This window comes from Mustela nivalis (genome assembly GCF_964662115.1).
Source record: "Mustela nivalis genome assembly, chromosome: X".
In the NCBI taxonomy this organism is placed as follows: Eukaryota; Metazoa; Chordata; class Mammalia; order Carnivora; family Mustelidae; genus Mustela; species Mustela nivalis.
Genome location: NC_139040.1, coordinates 92,061,374 through 92,086,385, shown reverse-complemented (window position 1 = coordinate 92,086,385; position 25,012 = coordinate 92,061,374). Strand labels below are relative to the sequence as shown.

At 42.6% G+C, this 25,012-nt stretch overlaps 1 protein-coding gene and 1 pseudogene across 5 annotated transcripts; one reads left to right on the top strand and one right to left on the bottom strand.

The window, feature by feature from the left end:
* Nucleotides 1-286: 286 nt before the first annotated feature.
* On the bottom strand, nucleotides 287-12,013 carry ZNF630 (zinc finger protein 630). Of its 4 annotated transcripts, XM_082718033.1 has the most exons (6): nucleotides 11,609-12,013; nucleotides 10,287-10,320; nucleotides 8,149-8,253; nucleotides 3,015-3,141; nucleotides 2,658-2,753; nucleotides 287-2,466 (listed from the first exon to the last, which is right to left on the bottom strand). In XM_082718033.1, exons 3-6 carry the CDS (start codon nucleotides 8,161-8,163, stop codon nucleotides 743-745), a joined length of 1,962 nt encoding a protein of 653 aa, XP_082574159.1. In that variant the 5' UTR covers nucleotides 8,164-8,253; nucleotides 10,287-10,320; nucleotides 11,609-12,013; the 3' UTR covers nucleotides 287-742. The 4 variants fall into 4 exon arrangements, 3 of the variants coding, with proteins under 3 accessions (XP_082574159.1, XP_082574158.1, XP_082574157.1); XM_082718032.1 differs by lacking the exon at nucleotides 10,287-10,320; XM_082718031.1 differs by lacking the exons at nucleotides 8,149-8,253; nucleotides 10,287-10,320.
* An 11,672-nt stretch (nucleotides 12,014-23,685) lies between these two features.
* On the top strand, nucleotides 23,686-24,993 carry LOC309855924 (retinol dehydrogenase 12 pseudogene; annotated as a pseudogene). The gene is made up of 2 exons: nucleotides 23,686-23,695; nucleotides 24,092-24,993. The product of its transcript is annotated as a retinol dehydrogenase 12 pseudogene (transcript).
* The last annotated feature ends 19 nt before the right edge of the window (nucleotides 24,994-25,012 follow it).

The following is a 25,012-nucleotide window of genomic DNA, read 5'->3' as shown; positions in this document are numbered from 1 at the left end:
ATATGAGATCACTTTGCTCAAAATTTCACAAATATATTTTTTCAAAATTTCACAAATATATTAAGAACCTTCAGGAAATGGATTATTTTTATGAAAACTACAGGGATTCATATATCTATATCTATATATCGATAGGTATATCAACATAAATATATGTGTAATCTAAAGAGAGAAAATATGGTGAAAGAAATACAGAAAGATCACTTTCAAAAAATGCACCATCCCCAAACAAATTCAAGGAGAGTTCTACAATACCTTCAAGGACCAAATAACACCAAAACAATGATAATTGTTCCAGACACATTTATTCTGTGAGGGGGGGATAGGATACTTTGAGGGTGAACAAATGCATTCCAAATTTACGGTATTGAAAATATTCTGAGAGCCTGACAAGATCATTCGGCGGAGAGGTAATCAGAAATACTTCAGAATTGGGTGGTTGGGTGGCTCAGTCAATTTCAGCCCAGGTAGCGACCTCAGGGTCCTGAGATCAAGCCCCGCGATGGGCTCCAAGCTCAACACAGAGTCTGCTTGTCCTTCTCCCACTCCTCCTCCCCACCCCCTCAAATAAATAAATACAAAATCCTTACAGAAAAAAAGAAATAGTTAGCAGCATATGAGGCTATTCTACAGTAAAGGAGGTGCCACATTTTCTTCCTGTCCAACACATCCATAGATTTCTGTTCAGTGTGAGTTTTTTCATGCACAGTGAGATCTGACTTCTGGGAAGACCTTCCCACAATCAGTACGTACACGTTTCTCTCCTATGTGGATTCTGATGTCCAGCAAGATGTATATGCTGGCAGAACACCTTCCCACAGTCACTGCATTTTGACGGTTTCCCCCCTGTGTGTGTTCTCTGATACGTGATCATCTGTGATTTCCAGGGAAAAGCCGTCCCATATTCAGCAGATTTAGAGTTTTTTTCCCTAGTATGAGTTTTCTGATGCACAACTAGTGGAGACTTCTCACAGAAGACCTTTCCACATTCACTACACTCATATGGTTTTGCTCCAGCATGAGCTCTCTGGTGTATAATGAGATGTGACTTCAGGGAAAAGGCCCTTCCACACTCAGGACATTCATAGGGTTTCTCCCCTGTATGGATTCTCTGATGAATAATGAGGGGTGATTTCTGGGAGAAGGTTTTACCACAGTCATTACACTCATAAGGTTTCTCCCCCGTATGAATTCTCTGGTGTATAATAAGAGGGGACTTCTGAGAGAAGGCTTTTCCACATTCTGTACATATATAAGGTTTCTCACCAGTATGAAGCCTTTGATGTCCAGTAAGGTGTGACTTTTGGGAAAACGCTTTTCCACAGTCAGTACATATATAAGGTTTCTCTCCTGTATGAATTCTTAGATGCCCTATGAGGTGGGACTGCTGGCAAAAGGTTTTTCCACATTCACTGCACGTATAGGGTTTCTCTCCAGTATGTGTTCTCCGATGGATGATGAGTTGTGTTTTCCGAGGGAAAGTTTTCCCACATTCAATACATTTATAGGGTCTCTCTCCAGTATGAGTTGTCTGGTGTGTAAAAAGGTGAGACTTCTCACCAAAGGCTTTCCCACATTCACTGCATTCAAATGGCTTCTCTCTAGTATGAACTCGCTGATGTATAATGAGATGTGACTTCTGAGAGAAGGCTTTTTGACACTCAAGACATTCATAGGGTTTCTCTCCAGTATGGACTCTCTGATGAACGATGAAGGGTGACTTCTGGGAGAAGGCCCTTCCACACTCAGTACATTTATAAGGTTTCTCCCCAGTATGAATCCTCTGATGCACAATGAGGTGTGATTTCTCACTGAAGGCCTTTCCACAGTCTCCACATACATACGGTTTCTCTCCAGTATGAATTCTTTGATGTATAGTAAGCTGTGACTTCTTAATAAACCCTTTCCCACACTCACTACAAACATTGGGTTTCCTACCAGCTTGATCTTTCTTATACCAAATATGGACTTGTTCATGATTAAGACCTTTTTCACATCGACTATGTCCATGGGGTTTCATGTCAGTATAAATTTTCTCAGGCACAGTACAGGAATCACTATAGCTAAGTGGTGTCCCACATCCAAATATCTCAATGGGGTTCTTTCTTGCATAGCTCCTATTGCATGTCAGTGAGTCTAAATTAGATTTCAAGCCCTTTTCACATGAATCAAAATCATGGAGTTTTATACTTGAAGGGCCAAGGTCTATGCACCCACCAAATATTTTCCCAAATGTATTATATTTGGGGGTTTTCTCCTTGGCCAATGTTTCATAGCTAAGGACTGTGACCTGCTTCAAAACCTTGTCTTGGTTTCCTTGATACCTACCTATCTGACCCTCAGTAGGCCAGGCTTTTAAGAGAGAGTACAATGAATTATCTTTTGGGGTTTTCTCCAATATCTCCTTTTGAAATGAACATTCTTCTGAAATAATCTGCTGGGAAGAATCAAGGCTTTTCTCCCTGTCTGAAAGAGGAAGAAAAATATAAAATAAAATAGGAAAAAAAGAAAACAGCAGCAAACAGAAGTGTTAGGAAGGTGCTAGTGTAAGATGGATGCTGTAAAAAAGGCATAATAAATTTTAAGAAAGAGAGGAGGCCACTGATGTCAGAGAAGAAGAAAATGTCCTCCCAGCCATCTACACAATTCTCACTCACCTGAGTGGATCCACGTTGACAATTTACTCTTTATGATCCACGGGTCCTCTTCATGTTCCAACTTGAAGATTACACCTGGTTTTATACTTGAACACCCTGTTAAGGGAAAAGTATAATTGTCTTGGCCTTGGCAGCTCAGAAATCCATGAGGAGAAGAAGCAGTCTCAGGGGCCTCCCAAGAAAAGATGGATCCTTAACTCACAAATATAAATTTCAGATATAACAAAAATATGAATGGAAAGCGCAAGCTATAAAAGAAAAGACTTTACTCATGGAAAACCATAAAGGTCATGGTCTTGACAGCTCTGAAGGATGAAGAGGATTCGATTCATTGTTCCATGGAGAATATGCCCTTACCCACAGAGACCAGGTGGCCATAGATCTCCAGCATCACATCTCTGTGTAGGGTCTTCTGAGCAGCATCCAGGTGCTGCCACTCTTCCTGGGTGAAGTCCACGGCCACATCTTCATATGTCACTGGTTCCTATGACAGCACATTCCTGTACAATCTGCTCATTCTGATCATTTTTACCACAGCAATACCTGTAGGATACTTACTTAGCATTTTTGTGTAGCCTACTTAAGGAGAAAAACTTTGTAAAATTCTGCCATTGCCAAGAATAGTTAGTGGAACAGAACAGATAGTCTAAAGCTAGATATAAATAAAAATGGGACATTTAATATATAAGAAAGGAGTATTTTAAATAAGTGCAGGGGCGCCTGGCTGGCTCAGTCGGTGGAACAAATGACTCCTAATCTCGGGTTTGTGAATTTGAGCCCGATGTGAGGAGTAGAGGTTACTTAAAAATAAAATAAACAATATAAAAATATATAAATAAATAAATAACTGCAAAAAAGACAGATTATTCAAAACTGGGTAGCTATCAGAAAAAAATGTAAAGACAGACTCCCTATTTCGCACCATACACAAAAATAAATTTGAGATACAACAAAAACTTAAACAAAGAAAAAGAGAAGCCATAAAATAAAGAAAGACAGGAGAGATTTTTTTTAATTTTTTTAAAAGATTTTATTTATTGGGCGCCTGGGTGGCTCAGTGGGTTAAGCCGCTGCCTTCGGCTCAGGTCATGATCTCAGGGTGCTGGGATCGAGTCCCGCATCGGGCTCTCTGCTCAGCAGGAAGCCTGCTTCCCTTCCTCTCTCTCTGCCTGCCTCTCTGCTTACTTGTGATCTCTCTCTGTCAAATAAATAAATAAAATCTTTAAAAAAAGAAAAAAGATTTTATTTATTTATTTGACAGAGAGAGATGATAAGCAGACAGAGAGAGGAGGAAGCAGGCTCCCTGACGAGCAGAGAGCCCGATGCGGGGCTCGATCCCAGGACTCTGAGATCATGACCTGAGCCGAAGGCAGTGGCTTAACCCACTGAGCCACCCAGGCACCCCAGACAGGAGAGATTTTTAAAATAAGTTTAAAGTGGAGAAAAATCTTCTAACTAGGCATGCTACAAAACCCAGATGCCACAAAGGAAAACAGTGATAAATCTGACTAGTTTCTGTATTGCACAGCAAAATATATCATAAACAAACTCAAAGCACAACACATAAGATGGACAAAGAGATAATTTCCTCAACTTATAGAGCTCCTACAAAGCACAAAGAAAAAGACCAACAACTTCACTTTAAAAAAAAATAATCAGAGGACATGACCATCAATTCACAGAGAAGGAAATGCAAATGGCTTCTAAACATGGAAAAAGATGTTCAAATTCATTTACATGAAGAGAAAGGCAAATTAAACCAAAACAAAACATCATGCTTTTCTTACATATTATCAAAGATTAGAGTTTGATAAGTCACTAAGTTGGTAAAGATACCAAAAAAGAGCACACTCAAATTGTGTGTATACACTGGTACAAAATATTTTGAGGGCAATTAATTTGATAATGGCCATCAAAATTTTAAATGTGTACATTATCTGACCAGCAATTCCATTTCTAGAAATTACTTAACATATATACTCAGATATGTGAACAAAACATCACATGTGAAGTTATTTCACTATGGTACTGTTGGGTGCCTGTGTGGCTCAGTGGTTAAGCGTCTGCCTTTGGCTCAGGTCATGATCCCAGGGTCCTGGAATTGAGTCCTGAATCAGGCTCCCCACTCAGCGGGAAGCCTGCTTCTCCCTCTCCCACTCCCTCTCCTTGTGTTCCCTTTCTCACTATCTCTCTCCCTCTCGGTCACATAAATAAATAAAATCTTTTTTTAAAAAACTACAGTACTGTTTATAACAGCTAAATGATGAGGACAACCTCATGAGGATTGGATGAATTATGCTTCAATAATTCATAAGGGAATACCACAACCATAAAAAGCAACAAGGAGTGATATGCAACAATCTCTAAGATACACCGTTAAGTGAAAAAAATTTCATCTATGCAGAAAGCTGTTACTGAGACCCCACTGAAAACCAGGGATTGTTCTTGGAACTGGGGATTGAGCCAAAAAGAAACCTGGAAAAAATATCTTCCCTCAAGCATCTCATAATCTAGTGAGACGAGACAGCCAATAAGGCTGAGTGACAAATCAACACATAGCCAAAAAAAAAAAAAGAAGTTTTAATGTGTACTTCAAAATTCCTATCACTCATAAAAAAGTTTCTAGAAAGCAATAAGCAGGGCATCTGTGTGGCTCAGTCAGTTAAGCATCTGCCTTCAGCTCAGGTTATGATCCCAGGGTCCTGGGATCAAATCCCATATCAGGCTCTCTGCTCAGCTGGGAGTCTGCTTCTCCCTCTCACTCTCACTCTGTGTGTTCAGTCTCTCTCTCAAATAAATAAAATCTTTTTAATTAAATTAAAAATAAATAAAATAAAAGAGCCCATCAACAAGGGGCTGGTATCCTACAAACATTAAAAGAATAATAAGGGGCACCTGGGTGGCTCAGTGGATTAAGCTGCTGCCTTTGGCTCAGGTCGTGATCTCAGGGTCCTGGGATCGAGCCCCGCATCGAGCCCCGCATCGGGCTCTCTGCTCAGTGGGGAGCCTGCTTCCTCCTCTCTCTCTGCCTGCCTCTCTGCCTGCTTGTGATCTCTGTCTGTCAAATAAATAAATAAAATCTTTAAAAAAAGAATAATAAAAGGATGCTATGAACAATTTTATGACAAGAAATTTGACAATGCAGATCATAGGACAGCAGATTATGGCATGCAGGCTAAATCTGGCCCATGAGCTAAGAATGGTTTTTACACTTTTAAATGGTTGAAGAAAAAAACCAAAGGAGAATATTTTGTGGCATGTAAAAATTATATGAAATTCAACTTCCAGTGTCCATAAATAAAATTTCACTGGATCGCAGCCACACTCATTGGTTTGCATATTGTCCACAGCTGCTTTCAACCTACAAAAAGAGAGCTGAGTCGTTGCAACAGAGACCATATGGCTGACAGGCCTAAATATTTCTATCTGGCCCTCTACAGGAAAAGTTTGCTGACTCCTGACTTAGACTTAGGCAAACTGGACAAATTATTTGAAAATCACAGCTTAACAAACCCAATGTACAAGGAAATAGAAAATATGAATGGTACCATATTTTTTCAATAAGTCAAATTCATAGTCAAAAACCTATCCACAAAGAAAACTCCACACCCTGATGACTTCACTGGAGAACTCTTCCAAATATTTAAGAAGGAAATAATAGTAATCTTACCCAAACTCTTTCAGAGAATACTTCCCAACTTGTTAAATAAAGCCAACCTAACTGTGATGGCAAAACATAAACAGAAATACAAGAAAAATTACAAGCCAATATGTCTCATGAACAGAGTAGTAAAAATCCTCAACAAAAATATTAATAAAGGACTGGCTTGATGATAATGATGAGGAGGATGACAGGAGTGGATGAAGATTGACCATAGATAAAACAAGATTGGCCACCAGTTGATAATATTTGCAGCTGGGAGGAAAGGACAAGTGGTTCACAAAAATCTATTTCTGTGTATGTTCAAAATTGAAATTTTCCATAATAAAATGTACAAAAACTATATTTATTGGTAATGTTTTATCAATACATTTTTTAAAAATTACAGAAGATATAGTGGGTGTGGTAAAGAAAAATACATGAAAATAATAAAATCACTCACATACATTCATGCAGATGTATCTATACACACAGGGGTTATATGTATCTGGAAGGATCATCCCCAAGCTACACAACACTTGTTATGCCAGGGAAGGGCAGAAGTTACATTAAAGAGATATTTCCATTTCTTTCTAATTTTTACTTTGCAATATTACTTACATTTTTTGTACCATATATACATTGCCCTTGCAAAGAAGGGATAAAAAGACATAAAATGGGGACACTTAGGTGGCTCAGTCAGTTAGGCATCTGGTTTCAGCTCCAGTGGTGATTCCAGGGTCCTGGGATTGACCCCTGCATCTGACTCCCTGCTCTATGGGCAGTCTGCTTCTCCCTCTCCCTCTGCCCCTCTCCCCCACTCGTATTCTCTCTCTCTCTCTCTCTCTCTCAAATGGATTGATAAAAATCTTTTTAAAAAAACTTGGGGCTCCTGGGTGGCTCAGTGGGTTAAAGCCTCTGCCTTCGGCTCAGGTCGTGATCCCAGGGTCCTGGGATCGAGCCCTGCGTTGGGCTCTCTGCTCAGTGGGGAGCCTGCTTCCTCCTCTCTCTCTGCCTGCCTGCCTCTCCACCTACTTGTGATCTCTGCCTGTCAAATAAATAAATAAAATCTTTTAAAAAAGAAAAAACTATTTTGGGGCACCTGGGTGGCTCAGTGGATTAAAGCCTCTGCCTTTGGCTCCGGTCATGATCTCAGGGTCCTAGGACCAAGCCCTGTGTCGGGCTCTCTGCTCAGCAGGGAGCCTGCTTCCTGCCCCCACATGCCTCTCTGTCTACTTGTGATCTCTGTCTGTCAAATAAATAAATAAAATCTTTAAAAAAATAAAAATAAAAAAATAAAAAACTATTTTTAAAAAAAAGACATAAAATGGAAGAGGAGAGAAGGAACTGGCCTTGTGTTGGGGAATGATCCCACAAACTATGTGATGACAGCAAAGGAGCCATGGAAAACCAGGAAACCATCCACCTTCCAAGCCTCTGCCAGAAAATTTTAACTAAAAAGCGCCTCTTTGAAACAACTACTGATGATACCACACTGAGCAGAAAACCACTGACCTTTAGGAAAACTCAACAATAACATTTTTTAGGCTAAAGTCCCAGAAATTGTGACTTGCTGAAGAGCTGGACTGATGAACTGATTTCTCTTGATGGCAAATACAAGCCATCTAACATATCCTGTTTGCCATTTTCACTGTGGCTGCTAGGAAGCTTGAAGCTAAAATGTTTAGCTCAGTTTATACGAAGTAAGGCCAGATAATCTATGTATCTTAACAGCAACTTCACCTGCATCTTGATCTTCTATTCTGTCTAAATTTCTCTAATTCTTCTTTTCAAAGTATTGTCCTTTTTCATTTTACTGTGGAAAAAACAAGAAGGAAACAAACAACTTACCTGGGACTCAGTCATTTTCTGTTTCTCTTCAGAGAGCAATTGGGGGTGCGGTGGGGTACAGAAGAGTCTTCAGAGACCAAGCTGGGTTTAACCACTCTTTGATGGCTGAATGTAACATGTGTTGCTTATTAATTCATTGATAATTTGTGTTTATCATCTGACCAGCATTTCCATTTCTAGAACTTTTTCTAAAGTAATAATCATGGATGCATGCAGAGATTTAACTGAAAGAACTTTCATCACAACTTTGTCAAGAACACCACAGTTTTGAAAATAACCAAATTCCCAGTCACTGAGGACTGAGAAAATAATTTGTGGAACCTCCAAGAAATGGAAAAGCAGGTGACCATTTAAAGTAACACTAGAGACAATTAAAGAGACTCAAAAGATACAGCAACCGCATGTAAAGTGCAGAAGTTGTCTGGATCTTAATTTGAATACACAAAAAAATCTTTGAGATAATCATTAAAGTTTGAGCCCTGACTAGATATTTAAGGATATTACAAAATTTTAACCAATGATGATCTGAAGTTATTATTGTTAATTATTTTACCTTGAAAAACAGTATTGACCTTTAAGACCTTATCTTTCACAGGTACATGATGAAGTCTTTATTATGAAATGATATATCTGGGATTTGTTTCAAAATAATAAGGACTACATATGTAAAGATTCATTTGGCTATACACTTAATATTTGTGCATTTTAGGAGCACCTGGGTGGCTCAGTCAGTTAAGTATCTGCCTTCAGCTCAGGTCATGATCCCACGGTCCCGGGATGAAGTCCCATATCAGGTTCCCTGCTCAGCGGGGAGTCTGCTACTCCCTCTGCCTGCCCCTCCCCCTGCTTGTGTGCGCACACACTCGCGCTCTCTCTCTCTGGCTCTCTCTCCCTCTCTATGTCTCTATCAAATCTTTTTTTTAAATGTGCATTTTATGTTACCAATAACAAGGAGAAAACAACCTAGGAGGGAGAAATAAATGGGTGGTCTAGATTACAGGTTGGCAAACTTTCTCCATACAGAGACAGATAGTGAATATTTCAGATTTGTCAAGCGTATGGTCTCTGTTGCAACTAAGTATTCAGCAGTTGAAAGCGGCCAGAGACAATATATAAGCCAATTCTGTTTATTGACTGTGTTCCAGTAAAACCTCATTTATGGAGCACCTGGGGGGCTCAGTCAGTTAAAATCAGTCTGACTCCTGATTTTTAGCTTTGGTCATGATCTCAGGGTAGTGAGATCAAGCCCTGCATTGGGCTTCACACTGAGCCTGAAGCCTGCTTGAGAGTCTCTCTCTCTCTCTCTTCCTCTCCCTATGCCCCTCCCCTCATGGCACTGTCTTGCTCTAAAAAAATTTTTTTAAGTATACTCTTTAAAAACCTCACTTATGAGCACTATAATTTGAATTTTATATCATTTTCATATGTCACAATATAGTCTGATTTTTTTTCCAAACATTAAAAAATGTGAAAACTATTCTTGGTTTACGGCTGCATGAAAAGAGCAGAGAGCCAGATACGGCCCACTGTCTCTGGTTTTCCATACCCTGGTCTAGGTGAAACAACAGTGGCCATCAGGACATGACTGATGTGACTGGGTGATGGGCATAATGGGAGGTTATTATAGAATTCCCTCTTATTTTGCTGAATGTTTAAAAATTTCCATAGAGGGACGCCTGGGTGGCTCAGTTGGTTAAGAGACCTGCCTTCGGCTCAGGTCATGATCCCAGCGTCCTGAGATCAAGTCCCACATCCGGCTCCTTGCTCGGCAAGGAGCCTGCTTCTCCCTCTGCTCCTGCCTGCCACTCTGTCTGCCTGTGCATGCTCTCTCGCTCTTCTCTCTCTCTCTCTCTCTCTCTGACAAATAAATAAAATCGTGAAAAAAAATTTCCAAAGAAATGAGCTTAGTAGTAATATGGAAATAAAGTTAATAGTATGGAAATACAGCTGCAGAATGAAGACAAGGCAGTCCACAAGATCACACTCCCAATTGTTTAATAGCAACAAACATCTGACCCCTAAGATAATCGCAATGGTTTGTGGCCCTTCAAAGCTCAACGCTACCTGACAAAATCTTATTACTTGGCATTTGATTTCTTTCATTATATTTTCTTGGGAATCACACGAATAGAACTGACCTTCAGTTCATGGACGATCCGTACAAGATAAGTGCTACAAAACCATGGTGAATAGATAATAATCCGGTATTAACTTGCTTAATTTCATCCAAGCCTCAAAGGATAGACCCTACTATTATCCTCATTTCACAGTGAGGAAACTGACGCCTAAAAGTTTCAGTAACTTATCCATGATCACACAGCCAGTGACTAGAGGGTGCGCTGGTGGGAAAACAAAAAGCAGAGAACTAGGGGTGCCTGGGTGGCTCAGTGTGTTAAGCCTCTGCCTTCGGCTCAGGTTGTGATCCCAGGGTCCTGGGATCAAGCCCCACATTGGGCTCTCTGCTCAACAGGGAGCCTGCTTCCCCCTCTCTCTCTGCCTGCTGCTCTGCCTACTTGTGATCTCTGTCTGTCAAATAAACAAAATCTTAAAAAAAAAAAAAAAAGGCAGAGAACTCCTCCCTGGCTGTCATGGCACTGAAGTTTTCAGAGATGCAACACGCTATTTCCCAGTGCCATAAAAAATTAATTCTCATCCTAAATTACAGAGGACATTGTCTGTTTTTTAACTTGAGAATAGCAAAACTCTAAACTTACACTGGGCTTTACAGTTCAAGGTTAACTTAAAACCTTAATATTCAAAGCCACAATGAGGAAAAGAGAAGCCAAAAAATCAAGGAAATATTGGCAAAACACATACCACTGCTAAAGGAGTAGTTACCAGAATATATGAAAACAAGTCCTACAAATCAATAAAGAAAAGGCAGACATCCAATAAGAAAATGAGCAAAAGATCTGAACAGGTGCCTCACGAAAGAGGATCTAAGAGATCAATACATATATGAAAAAGCAGTCATCAGGGAAATAAAGTAAAGCCTCAATGTCTGACTCCTCCATTGGAATGTTGACCCCACAAGGGCAAGGATTTTTGTTTATTCATGGATGTATTATTGATCTCAAAGAGCCATCATGGACCCCACAGAATCCCAACATTGACCCTATATTTGCCCACTCCTGACCCCATGGACCTTCATCACTCACCCTAATAAAGACCACCCCAGATCCCCCATCATTCACCAGAAAAACTCTCCATCACTCACCCAGACCCCACTCACTCACCCCACAAACCCCTTTCACTCACTTCCTAGAAACCCCATCATTCACCTACAGACCCCCCCATCATTCACGTCCATAAATTCATCGCATATCCCACACACAGTCCTACAGACACCCTTCCCTATCACTGCTCTCCACATCATTCAGCCCAAACAACCCCTTCATTGGTCCTTCCACATGTCCCCATCACTGACCACACATCCGCATCACTCAACCGGGTCCCTCACCCTGGCTCTGCTCTCAGGACCCCAAAGCTCCTTCTCAAGACGAGTTTGGCTCCCTGCTTCCACAAGCAGGCTCAGCATCACCCGAAATTCCCCTTCCCCTCCAGCCCTCCTTGGTAACTCTAGATGACGCATTAGCTTATCTTTCGCAGGCTCAGCAACAGCCTCCCAGCCGAGCTCTGCCAGTAACAAAAATGGCGTCATTCGGGCTACGCCAGGAACTCTGTCGCCGGCCAGGGCCTCACACTGCTTCTGGAGGCTCCCATTCCAACCAGAAGAGATAGGCATTTTAGGGGACGGGGAGTCCCCGTGATATTTTCGAGGCTGGGTATTCGGAATTAGTGCATCGAAAGCAGTGTGAGGCTCGGATGTGAAGGACTGTTCCGGGAGGGTGAAGGGGCGTTCCCGGTCCTCCAAAGGCGGGGCGACGTGCGGGTCCGGAGTGTTGGGTGGGAACCGGGATCTGGGGAGGGGAGCGGAGGACTGGTAAGGCCAGAAGGTAGAAGCACAGCCTGGGAGATTCCTCTGCAGAAGCCTCGTTTCCAAAACCTCTGGTGAAAGTGAAGAGTCTTTGGACATAGCGTAGTCTCTCCTTCACACTCCCGGCACGCCTCTGGCAGCCTCGCGTCAGAGCCCTCCAGCCGTCAATGGAACTGAGTCCCCTACCCGTTGGTCACTCAAGGCCCCGCCTCAGGGCTCTCCTGCTCTTCTATTGGCTCCTTGGAACACAGAAGGTCCGCCCCTCTTGTCACTCACAGGCCGGACTCTCTGCCCCGGTCTCTTAAAGTGGGCAGATGTGGCCTTTGGCAACCCATGTCAAAGCCGAAAGAAATAAGAGGGGCAGAGGTTTAATGTAGAGCCTAAGAGGCATTGATTTTAGAAAACTTAACAAAAGACTAGCGTTGAGGTCAGCCCAGAATGGGATTGAATATTTAACAAAGCCTCGCATTCTAGATCTACAAAATAGAGGAGTACCGATGGTGAAATAGTCAAGACCTCTATCAAGGTTCATGGATGGAGAAAACTAACAAGTAAAGTCTGCCTTCAGCTCAGGTCACGATCTCAGGGTTGTGGGATCGAGCCCCACACCGGGCTTTCAGCTTGGCAGAGAGTCAGCTTCTCCCTCTCACTCTCCCCCTCTGCTCTCTCTCTCTCTCTCTCTAATAAATAAATAAAATCTTTTTTAAAAATCTTACTTCTAGGTCAGACTAGAAGGACACTGAACGTAAAATAGTGACCTAAATAGGAAGTGTAGCATCTTCAAGTCTCCATTAACCTCTGCTTCCACCTTCACACATTCTTTGAATCTAACCCTCCTCTTCCATCTCAAAAGGATCCTTGTGATTACATTGGACTCATCTGAATAATCCATAATAATCTTCTCATCTCAAATCATATCTGATTCTTTTTCCCATGTAAGACAACAAATTAGAGGGTTAATGGTGATGGAAGACTTGATTAAGGCACAAAGTATTAATAGGGAAAGACTAGTGACAGTAAATCAGGTTTGAATTCAGACCAGATGGTTACCAATAAAGGGCCCAGGCTTTTATGTCAGAATTTTTTCAAAGGCCTGGGTTCAAGGTCAGAACAAAGGGAACTGTTGGAAATCTCAGTAGACACCATAGGTAATGGTCATAGGAGCACACTGGTGGTGGAAAAGTTAACAGAAGCCCAGGTTTAAGATCTAGAACATAGACACATTGATGGAGGACTACTCAACAGAGCCCTGGGTTTAAGGTTAAAGCTAAAGGTCATTAATGAATAAAGATTTAATAGACATGGAGAGTCAAGGTCAGAAAAGAGGGGCATTGATGGTAACATCTAGAAGTGCAATCTGGATTTAATATATAGCTCAACAAGGAAAACTAATGTTAAGAGCCTTGGATTTCATTCACAGGTCAGATTAGGCACTGATGGAAGTAAAGACTCAGGTTTGCTTTTCATGACAGAGTAAACTGATGATAGAACAACTAGTTGACAGTTGACCTAAGTTAAATGCCCCCAACCAGTGGAGCATTAGTGGCCAAAGCATTAATAGAAGGCTGTGTAGAGAGAAAACTGAGCAGAGAACCAGGTACAAGGGCAGACCTGAGTGTCTATGAGACCTATATGAGGTCCTCTATGGAGGACCAGGACCAAAGATCGTATCTGAGGGATATCGATTCATAATTATTATTATTTCATGTTCAGGCTCCTGGTGAAATTGTTGGCCTCCAGGAGATGTGTTTGCCATGATTCCATGCTCCAGTTCCTTTCTGCAGTAAATGTCTCCGAGCCCTGATTGCAAATGTCCCTGCCTTCTGGACTCCCTGGGTGTGACGTGTTGCAAGGAGGTAGGATTCACCTGAGCTCCCCGTTGTTAGACTGTTCAGTCTAAAGACTCAGAAATTGAGAATTTTTCACTATTTTATTTAATTTAAGTTTTAAAAAAAAGAGAGAAAGTTTGTTTTGTACACCGGGGTGGCCAATATACAGTTCTCATCTCTAGAGGAATTGCTACGATGGTAGGAAATAAAATGTTACAGATAATTGTTTTTCTACCTAACCAACATGAATTAAAGTTGTCCTTGAAATAAAGTCTAGCTAATTATGCAAAATATACTTTCAAGTTTGTTTGTTGGCTTGTTTTTCAAAAACAAGAAGCTTGTAGGTATAAGTAAAGAAAAAAAAAAGAAACATCATTACGATAACCTACAGCATGGGGAGAGGGAGGACTGAGCAGATGGGCCCTTTCCAGTTCAGGAGTCTTGTACTGAAGTGGAAAGATGGTGCTGAGAGTTCTTCATCTTCCCCTAGCTGCATCCCTGGAGGTTAATGCCACATCTTCAGGGGTGGTTTGCAGTGAATCTTTTCATTCAAGCCTGGGAGATGGTGATGCACTGGTGACCTCAACAGGGTGTCAGCACTGTCAGGGTCCCCCAGGATGTGACAGCAACGGGTGATTAAGGGCAGTGTCACTGGCGCTTTTTGTGGTTGTATTAGGGTTTGAACATCAGCTAGAGATGTGGCAGCCAACACCTTAAGTCAAGAGGCAAAGAGGAGAGAAGAACCAAAGAGGGAGGGTGTGGGGGAAGGAGAGAGGCCTCTGAGAGAGACCATAAGAGGAAGAGAACAGAGAGAGAGAAAGAGATAAGCAGATAAAACCAGAGACAAAGTGGACAGCTAACTCGGTGAATCAGGGATGGAGGGTCTCCTGTGCCAGGAACACCCACCCAACTCACAGGCAGAAGTGAAGGGGATCAATAAGAAATCTACATCAAGGATCCGGCTACCCCAGCCTCCCTCTGGAGAGCCCTTGCCCTGTCATCTGTCCCACTGAATCCCTACCGTGCCCCACTCCAGGATAAATTCACATGTCAAGTGAAATCTGGGGAAAACAATCCCAAGGGAAAAGGTCAGGAGCTGAGAACTGATGCCTTCTTTCCACTGAAGAGGTCTTGAAAGGGGCTTGGGAGGGATTAAAGGAAACAGAAACCATGTCAGAGTCCAGGAGCAGCCAGGGTATCCTCAGGGTGGGAGGGAAGGACCTATACCCGACACCCTTGGAATGGAGCTGCAGGAAGTGTCCCCTCTCTATGCCACATATGCCCCAGCAGGTCTTTTTGTCCAAACCTCTGCCTCCAGGTAGCCAGGTACCAGGACATACCAGCTGCACCAGTGGATCCAAAGGCCTCAGGGGAAGACCCTGTCTCCCAGGTTTCTTGGCAGATGGCCTTAGCTACTTTGCTTTGCAGCTCTGTAGGCTGAAAGGGATCCAGTGAAGCCATGGGAACTGTTGGGTCCCCCAAAATTGGGTACCCCAATAATGGGTCCGTGATTAAAGGAGCGAGACTGATACAACGCGAAGGTCAAGCAAAGCTCTATTTCGCGCCAAGCATCAGGAATCAGACCGACCGTCAAACAGACTGGTCGGGGCCGCCCCTACAGAAAGGACGACCCCTCCCTGCTTTCCAGACTAACTTTTATAGAGCAAAGGCCATGTGGTTGGGCCTGGCCACACACAGGTGGCCAATGAGATTGTAACACACACAGGAAACTCCACAGTGATGCTAGGTGACCAATTGAATTACAATTTACCCTAGTAGACATTTGAACCAGCCTATCACCTAGTTCAGAATTGGCGCCCAAAATGTGCCCAAAGGGCGGGACCCATACTCCTTGGTAGCTAGGAGACAGTATGCGCCCCCCACTGATTGAATACCTCCACCTGGCCTGACCCACCTTTGTATTTGGACTTTGTTACATGGGACTGGTTTCCCAGACTTGCTTTTAAATAAGTTCCCCTGGAGCAGGGGGGCAAGGTCAATTTAAGCTTTACAGCAAAATGGCAGTTCAACCTGGGTGGGGCTGCTCTGGCTGAATAGGTCCTTACAGAACCATCTGGAATGAGGTGCTGAGCCTGAATGTTAGTGCCACCCTTCAACGGTACTGTACTTGGTGATCCAGCTGGCTTTGACCACTGCCAGAGGAACCCAGGTTACACAGTCCCAGCCCTATTAACATATCAGTTCTCCTGGGTGATTCAGACCACAGGGCTGAGCCATCAGGTGGACACTGAGCCCCCCAGGAGCTGATACGGCTTTTGCTGCAAGGAAAAGAGGGGCAGGGTCACTGCCCGCAGAGAGTGTTTCAGCCATGGATGACTGTGAATTGAGGCATTGACTCATCTTACCCTGCCCATCCTTCAGAGGCTTAGCTTAGAAACTCCTCACATCCACTCCCATTTCTCCAGGTTCTGGACCAGTCCAGTTTCCCAAAAAACATGTCTCACCATGGGGAATCTGACTCCATAGCACAAATTTGTTCTAGCTTGATCAACCTAAAAGAACCAGAAACAAATCTTATAGTACTACAATGTCAAGTTCATTGACCCTTTCCAATGAGGGAAACTGCACATCAGAAGAGCCACGGGACACCTCACCAAGTAAAAGAGAAAATTCAATTTTTACAGGATTCAAGGAAAGGATAAAATTTATATGAAATTTAGATGAGCCCTGCTACATCTGTCTAAATTGTACTGTCTGAATAAAGACATTTATCGTGAGGATCACATCTGTATATGTACTGATTTCTAGTGCAGAATTTCTCAACCTCAACACTATTGACATTTGGGGCTACATAATTCTTTGTCACATTTGTGATTTTGTGCATCGTAGAACGTTTACCCTCTATCCACTAGTTGTCAGTAGCCCCCTCATCCCAGTTGTGCCAAACAAAGTTTTGCAGACATTGCCAAATGTCCTTTGGGGAGTGAAATCACACCTGGTTGAGAACCACTGTTCTAATGGTTTATTGATAGTGAGTAGGATAGTGAAAACTCAGTAAAAGGTTTTGTGGGATGGCTTCTGTTTTCACTTTTCTATACATATTTTAGGGGGAAGTATTAAATGAAGAACACATTAAAATGACAAATCTGTGTTTAAAAGCAAGTTCATTGTTAAAAAAAAAAGACAATGTTAGAGATGACATGACCATCTTTGTAGAAAATCCAATAGCATTTATTAAAAGGCTACTAGATTTGAGGCACTTGGCTGGCTTGGTTGGTAGGGCATGCGACTCTTGATCTTGGAGTTGTAAGTTCAAGCCCCACACTGGGTGTAGAGATTATTTTAAAAATAAAATCTTGGGACCCCTGGGTGGCTCAGTTGGTTAAGCAGCTGCCTTCGGCTCAGGTCATGATCCCAGCTTTCTGGGATCGAGTCCCACATCGGGCTCCTTGCTCAGCAGGGAGCCTGATTCTGCCTCTGCCTGCCATTCTGTCTGCCTGTGCTCGCTCTCTCCCTCTCTCTCTGATAAATAAATAAAATCTTTAAAAAATAATAAAATAAAATCTTAAGGGGTGCCTATGTGGCTCAGTCTGTCAAGCATCTGACTCTTGATTACAGCTCAGGTCATGATCTCAGGGTTATGACATTAAGCCCAGAGCCTCACATTGGGCTTTGCATTCAGCACAGAGTCTGTGGAGATTCTCTCCCTCCTCCTCTACCCCTCCCTCTCCCCACTCACACTCTCTCTCTCTCTCTCTCTCTAATAAATAAATAAGTTTTTTAAAAAGTAAAATAAAATCTTTGAAAAAAAAGCTACTAGATCTAATAAGTGAGTTTAGCATGTTTGCAGGATACAAGATCTATACACAAAAACAAATAATATGCCTATATACCAGCAATGAACAATCAGAAATTGAATTTAAAAACAAATATCATTTAAAATACAGATCAAATATAAATAAAAAATATTTAAAATTAAAAAACAATAATATTTACAACAAAAGCAAGTCTGCTTCTCCCTCTTTCTCTGTGATCTCTCTTTCACTCTCTCTCAAATACATAAATGAAATCTTTTTTAAAAATTTAATTTGTTTGACAGAGAGAGAGAGAGAGACAGTGAGAGAGGGGAACACAAGCAGGGGGTGTGGGAGAGGGAGAAGCAGGCTTCCCACTGAGTAGGGAGCCCAACTCGGGGCTCAACCCCAGGACCCTGGGATCATGACCTGAGCCGAAGGCAGACACTTAACTACTGAGCCACCTAGGTGCCCCAAAAATAAATAAAATCTTTTAAAAAATAGATAGCAATTGCACTACTAGCTATTTACCCCAAAGATACAGATGTAGTGAAACAAAGGGGTACCTGCACCCCAATGTTCATAGCAGCAATGTCCACAATAACCAAACTGTGCAAGGAGCCAAGATGCCCTTCAACAGATGAATGGATGAAGAAGATGTGGTATATATACACAACGGAATATTACTCAGCCATCAGAAAGGATGAATACCCACCATTTGCACTGACATGAATGGAACTGGAGGGGATTATGCTAAGTGAAATAAGTCAAGCAGGGACAGATAATTATCATGTGGTTTCACTCATATGTGGAACATAAGGAATAGCATGGAGGACCACAGGGGAAGGGAGGGAACACTGAATGGGAAGAAGTCAGAGAAGGAGACAAACCATGAGAGACTCTTCACTCTAGGAAACAAAGTGAGGGTTGTTGGAGGGGAGGAGTGTGGGGGGATGGGGTAACTGGGTGACGGGCATTAAGGAGGGCATGTGATGGGATGAGCACTGAGTGTTATATGCAACTGCTGAGTTGTTGAACACTTTATCTGAAACTAATGATGTAGTATATGTTGGCTAACTGAATTTAAATGAAAATAAATAAATAAATAAAATTCATATAGAAATGCAAAGTATCTAAGAATAAATAAAACAGCTCTTATTTAAAGTTTTCTTTTTTGTTTTTTTTCTTTTTTTATTAATTTATTTATTTTCGGCATAACAGTATTCATTATTTTTTCACCACACCCAGTGCTCCATGCAATCCGTGCCCTCTATAATACCCACCACCTGGTACCCCAACCTCCCACCAACCCCTGCCACTTCAAACTCCTCAGATTGTTTTTCAGAGACTATGGACTCTAAAGTTTTCTTATTAATTATTTTTATTAACATATAATACATTATTTGCCCCAGGGGTACAGGTCTATAAATCATCAGGCTTACACATTTCACAGCACTTGCCATAGCACATACCCAGCTAAAATAACTCTTAAAAAAGAAAAAGTTGGGGCGCCTGGGTGGCTCAGTGGGTTAAGCCTCTGCCTTCAGCTCAGGTCATGATCCCAGGGTCCTGGGATCGAGCCCCGCCTCGGGCTCTCTGCTCGGCAGGGAGCCTGTTTCCCCCTCGCTCTCCATGCTGCTCTGTCTACTTGTGATATCTCTCTCTGTGTCAAAGGAATAAATAAAATCTTAAAAAAAAAAGAAAAAGAAAAAGTTGGAGGACTTAACACTGACTCAAGAATTATTATACATATGCAGTAATTGACACTGTGTGGTATTGGCGTAAAGATAAATGGAGCAAATGGAGCAAAATAGATACTCTAGACAAACCCACGCATATATGTGGGTTATAACTAATTTTTTTAAGATGCAAAGATAATGCAGTAAGGAAAGGCCATCCTTTTCAAAGAACAGTGTTGGAACAATCGGATATATAAATATTCAAAAATTAACTCAAAATGGATCATAGACCTACATTTAAAACCTGAAAGCCTGGGTGGCTCAGTTGGTTAAGCATCTGCCTTCAGCTTGGGTCCTGATCCCGGGGTCCTGAGATCGAGTCCCACATCAGAACCCCTGCTCAGCTGAGAGCCTGCTTCTCCCTCTCCCACTCCCCCGCTTGTGCTCTCTCTCTCTCTCTATGTCAAATGAACAAATAATATCTTTTTAAAATAATTTAAAAACTATAAATAAATAAAACCTAAAAGTGTAAAACTTCTAGAAGAAACCATAGGGGAAAATTTATGACATTAAGTTAGGCAAGGATGGGGCGCCTGGGTGGCTCAGTGGGTTAAGCCGCTGCCTTCGGCTCAGGTCATGATCTCAGAGTCCTGGGATCGAGTCCCGCATCGGGCTCTCTGCTTGGCGGAGAGCCTGCTTCCCTCTCTCTCTCTCTCTCTGGCTGCCTCTCCGTCTACTTGTGATTTCTCTCTGTCAAATTAATAAATAAAATCTTAAAAAAAAAAAAGTTAGGCAAGGATTTCTTAGATTTGACAACAAAAGCACAATTTACAAAAGAAAAAATGATAAATTACAATTTCATCAAAACTAAAAAGTCCATTCTTTAAAGGACACAGTTAAGATTATAGAAAAACAAGCCACAGACTGGGAAGTGTTAGCAAAAACATGTATCTGAATGTAAAAAAAGACTCACAAAACTCAACAATGAGAAAATAGCCCGGGGTGCCTAGGTGGCTCAGAAGTTTGGGCTTCTGTGTTAGGCTCAGCTCCCGATAGGAGAAATAGCTTCATGACCTGGAGTTAGGCAGTTTTTTTCACATGACACCGAAAGGATGATCCATAAAGGGAAAAAATGTCAGATTAATGGCTCCTGGGTGGCTCAGTGGGTTAAGCTACTGCTTTCGGCTCAGGTCATGATCTCAGGGTCCTGGGATCGAGTCCGACATCGGGCTCTCTGCTCAGCAGGGAGCCTGCTTCCCTCTCACTCTGCCTGCCTCTCTGCCTACTTGTGATCTCTGTCAAATAAATAAATAAAATCTTTTTTAAAAATGTCAGATTAAACTTCATCAAAATCACAGTTTTGGGACGCCTGGGTAGCTCAGTCGGTTAACCATCTCCCTTCGGCTCAGATCATGAACCCAGGGTCCTAGAGAATGGAGCATCAGGCTCTTTGTTCAGCAGGGAGTCTGCTTCTTCCTCTACCTCACCTCCTGCTTGTTCGCGCATTCTCTCTCTTTCAAACGAATGGATAAAATCTTTAAAAGAAAAAGAAAGAAAATAACCCAATAAAAAATGGGCAAGGGGCACCTGGGTGGCTCAGTAGTTAAGTGCCTGCCTTGGCCTCAGGTCATGATCTCAGAGTCCTGGGATCCAGCCCAGCATCGGGCTCCCTGCTTGGCAGGAAGCCTGCTTCTCCCTCTCACACTCTCCCTGCATGTGTTCCCTCTCTCTCTGTGTCTCTGTCAAATAAATAAAATCTTTAAGAGAGAGAAACAGAGAGAATGGCTAAAATTAAAATGACCATAGGGGGGCGCCTGGATGGCTCTGTCAGTTGAGCTTCTGGGTCTCAATCTCACAGTTGTGAGTTCGAGTTCTGCTCTGACTCTGAGGTGGGTGTGATGCCTACTTAAAAAGTTAAGGAAAAAAAAAAAGGAAATTAAAATCACCATAGCAAGTATTGGCATATATGTAGAGGAGCTGGAACTCTCCTACACAGCCTGTAAAATGGTACAACCAGTTTGGGAAACAGTTTCATAGTTTCTTTAAAATCTAAACATGCACCTACCATATGAGTTATCTTTTGCACTCTTTAGGTTTTTAATCCAGGAGAAAAGAAAAGATATGTCCATACAAAGATTTGTACAATATTTGCGTGGCAAGTGCATTTGTAATAGTCAAAAACTGAAAACAACCCAAATGTCCATCAAAAGGTGAATGAATAAACAAATTAGACATGGAAGAATCTCAAAATAATACTAAGCGAAGGAAGCTATTCAAAAAAGAGTACATAGTGCATGTTTCTATTTATATAAAATGTTATAAACTGCAAACTCATCTTTAGTGACAGCATCAGTGTGAATGAGAGAATCATGAGTATGTACTATCTTGATTATGGTGAATATATATATGCAATACATAAACTTATCAAATGATATATTTCTAATATGTATAATTAATTATATGTCAGTTATATCTCAATAAAGCCATTTTTTAATGTCATAGATTACAACAGTCTGCATGGTCAATCATACCAGAAATACATGCAAGGAAGTCTAAGTTGGGGGTGCGTGGGTGGCTCAGTTGGTTGGGCGACTGCCTTTGGCTCAGGTCATGATCCTGGAGTCCCAGAATCAGGTTCTGCATTGGGCTCCCTGCTCTGTGGGGAGTCTGTTTCTCCCTTTGACTCTCCCCTCTTCTCATGCTCTCTCTCTCTCTCAAAAAAAAAAAAAAAGACATATAAAGTTGAATATAAAGTTGAAGGGGCACCTGGGTGGCTCAGTGCGTTAAGCCTCTGCCTTTGGCTCAGGTCATGATCTCAGGGTCCTGGGATTGAGCCCCACATCAGGCTCTCTGCTCAGTGGGGAGCCTGCTTCTCCCTCTCTCTCTGCCTGCCTCTCTGCCTACTTGTGATTTCTCTCTGTCAAATAAATAAAATAAAATCTTTTAAAAATATACAAAGTTGAATGAAAAAAAGAAGTGGAAATATACTATAGCATGAAAAATTGGGGGCTTAATGAACAATATTCTTGGGGAATCGTGGGAAACTCTCAGAGTCCCATGATGTTGGCCTTCTCATCCATTCAACCCGGAGTCAACAGGTCCACAGCATCCTGGATCCCAGTGCAGGTCTTGCTCTCATTCAGGGGTCTGTCACCACTACCAGTGCAGGGCCTTTTATTGTCTTCGTGGAAAAGTACTGAGCACAAAGATGCCCTCCATCCTTGGTTTCCACACCAGAGTCTGCAGCCCCAAGAGTTGGCAAGTCCCTCCATACAACTGGCCAGAGACTTTCCTGCTTGCAGACGTGTTTATCATTTACATATGCGCTCTGCATGTGCTGGGATTTACAATCCCCTCCTGTGATGGAGATTCACATAGTGTTGAAAGATTAGCCATACTTGGTCTTCATCTCTTCCTCTGCTATTTGTTGACTGGCCAACTCTGGGCGAATCCTGGCCTCTTGAATCTACATCTGTGACACGGGGCAATGAGGCCATCTGTATGATATATTCCTGGGAGTGTATGTCAAGATCCCTTGTGAACCCAGAAGAAAGTAAACACAGAGTAAGTGAGTGTTATTATTGTCACCATGCTCCTGACTTAATACAGACAGCTAATGTCTGTTGATCACTCACTATGTGCCTAGCCCTGGGCTAAGTGCAAGTTATAACAACCTCGTGAGAGAGAAGCAGTTATCACCTCATTTCACAGAGGGAGAAATGGAGTTAGAAAGGTTGAGTGACTTGCCCAAGGTCATCAGATATCGGGGCTGGGAAGTGAATTCTGGTCTATCTGACCACAAAGCCCACATCCTTCCCACCAGGCTGCACAGACTTCTACCCCTGTGGCCTCAAAAAGCTCCAGTCAGCGGCGCGTGAGTGGCTCAGTCAATGGGCGTCTGCTTTTGGCTCAGGTTGTGATCAAGGTCAGGGTCCTGGGATCAGGGTCCTGGGATGAAGCCCCGCATCAGGCTCCCTGCTCTGGGGGTAGCCTGCTTCTCCCTTTCCCACTCGCCCTGCTTGTGTTCCCTCTCTCCCTGTGTCTCTCTCTCTGCCACATAAATAAATAAAATCTTAAGAAGAAGAAGAAAAAAAAGAACTCTCCAGTCACCCTTTTCAAAGCCCAGTGATCCTAGAACTTCAAAACAAAGTGTCTGACTTACTTCTTGTAGTAGGCTGAATGATGGGTGCCCCCCCCAAAGATATTAAGCCATAATCCCTGGAACCTGTAAATGTTACTTTATTTGGAAAATGGTTCTTTGTAAATATGATTAAGTTAAGGCTGTTGAGATAAGGAGATTATCCTGGATTATCTGGGCAGGCCCTAAATGCAACCACATGTATACTTGTAAGAAAGAGCAGGCCAGGGTGTTCGTGATCCCAGGAGCTAAAGAAGCTAAAGAGGCGGGGAGAACAGAAGCAGCCAAGGGTTGGAGCCAGACCAGGAGACAGAGCCAGAGTTGGAGTAAAAGCTGCTGCTGCTTTAGCAAAAGCAGCTTTTACTAAAACTATTTAAAACTAAAACTATTTAGGGGCACCTGGGTGGCTCAGTGGGTTGGGCCGCTGCCTTCGGCTTGGGTCGTGGTCTCGGGGTCCTGGGATCAAGTCCCGCATTGAGCTCTGCTCGGCAGAAAGCCTGCTTCCCTCTCTCTCTCTGCCTGCCTCTCTGTCTACTTGTGATCTCTCTGTCAAATAAATAAATAAAATCTTTAAAAAAAAACCTAAAACTATTTAAAAGATGCAGTTATCTTGGGACTCTTCACCTCCTTCCTTTTCTTTCCTATATGTGATCCCTCTATCTGTTAGGAAGCTCTTTGCTCCTGGGGTTTGGAGAACAAGCATGCCCTTTCCTAGGAAGATAGTGGTAATCACCGGAGCCAACACTGGCATCAGCAAGGAGACGGCCAGAGAGCTTGATAGCAGAGGAGCCCAAGCAAGCACTGCCTTCTGAGATATACTGAAGGGATAATCTGCTGTGAAACCCAGGCCAATACCAACAACTCTCAGATGCTAATTCAGAAACTGGACCCATCCCATACCAAATCCACCGGAGCCTTTGCTAAGGGCTCTCTGGCAGAGAAAAAACAGCTCCATGTTCTGATCAACAATGCAGGAGTGATGATGTATCCGTATTCCAAGTCAGCCGGTGGCTTTGAAACCCACCTGGGAGTCAATATCCTCAGCCACTTCCTTTGTGCCCACTTGCTCCTGGTGCCACTGAAAAAGTCTGTGCCCTCGCAGTTGATGAACCTGTCATCAGTAACCCACCATGTGGTTAAGATTCACTTGCACAACCTCCGGGGGTCTCGCGCATTGCCACAGCAAAGTGACCAATGCGTTTTTAATTGGGAACTGGCCAAGAGACTCCAAGGCACAGAAGTCCTCATCTATGCAGTGGACCCAGGCATCATCCACTCCCAGCTAGTCTGGGACTCCTTCCTTCTGTGCCTGGTCTGGACATTCTTTATCCCCTTCATCAAGTCAACATGGTAGGGGGCATAGACCAGGCTGCACTGTCCCTTAGCTCAGAGCCTAGAGCCCCTGTGTGACAAATACTTTGGTGACTGCATGAAGACCTGGTTGTCCCCAAGGGTCTGCAATAACAAAACCATTGAGTACCTGTGGAATGTAACTGTGAACTTCTAAAAACACAGGAATAGAGCTG

What these genes read in the sequence shown, in the direction of transcription:
- ZNF630 (XM_082718031.1), bottom strand. Translation starts at nt 11,893, where the DNA reads ATGCCTATCTCTTCTGGTTGGAATGGGAGCCTCCAGAAGCAGTGTGAG. An exon ending in GTCCTGAGAGCAGAGCCAGG is followed by an intron (nt 3,142 to 11,608) that starts GTGAGGGACCCG and finishes GTGCTGTCATAG; the next exon opens with GAACCAGTGACATATGAAGA. An exon ending in TGGCCACCTGGTCTCTGTGG is followed by an intron (nt 2,754 to 3,014) that starts GTAAGGGCATAT and finishes TTCCCTTAACAG; the next exon opens with GGTGTTCAAGTATAAAACCA.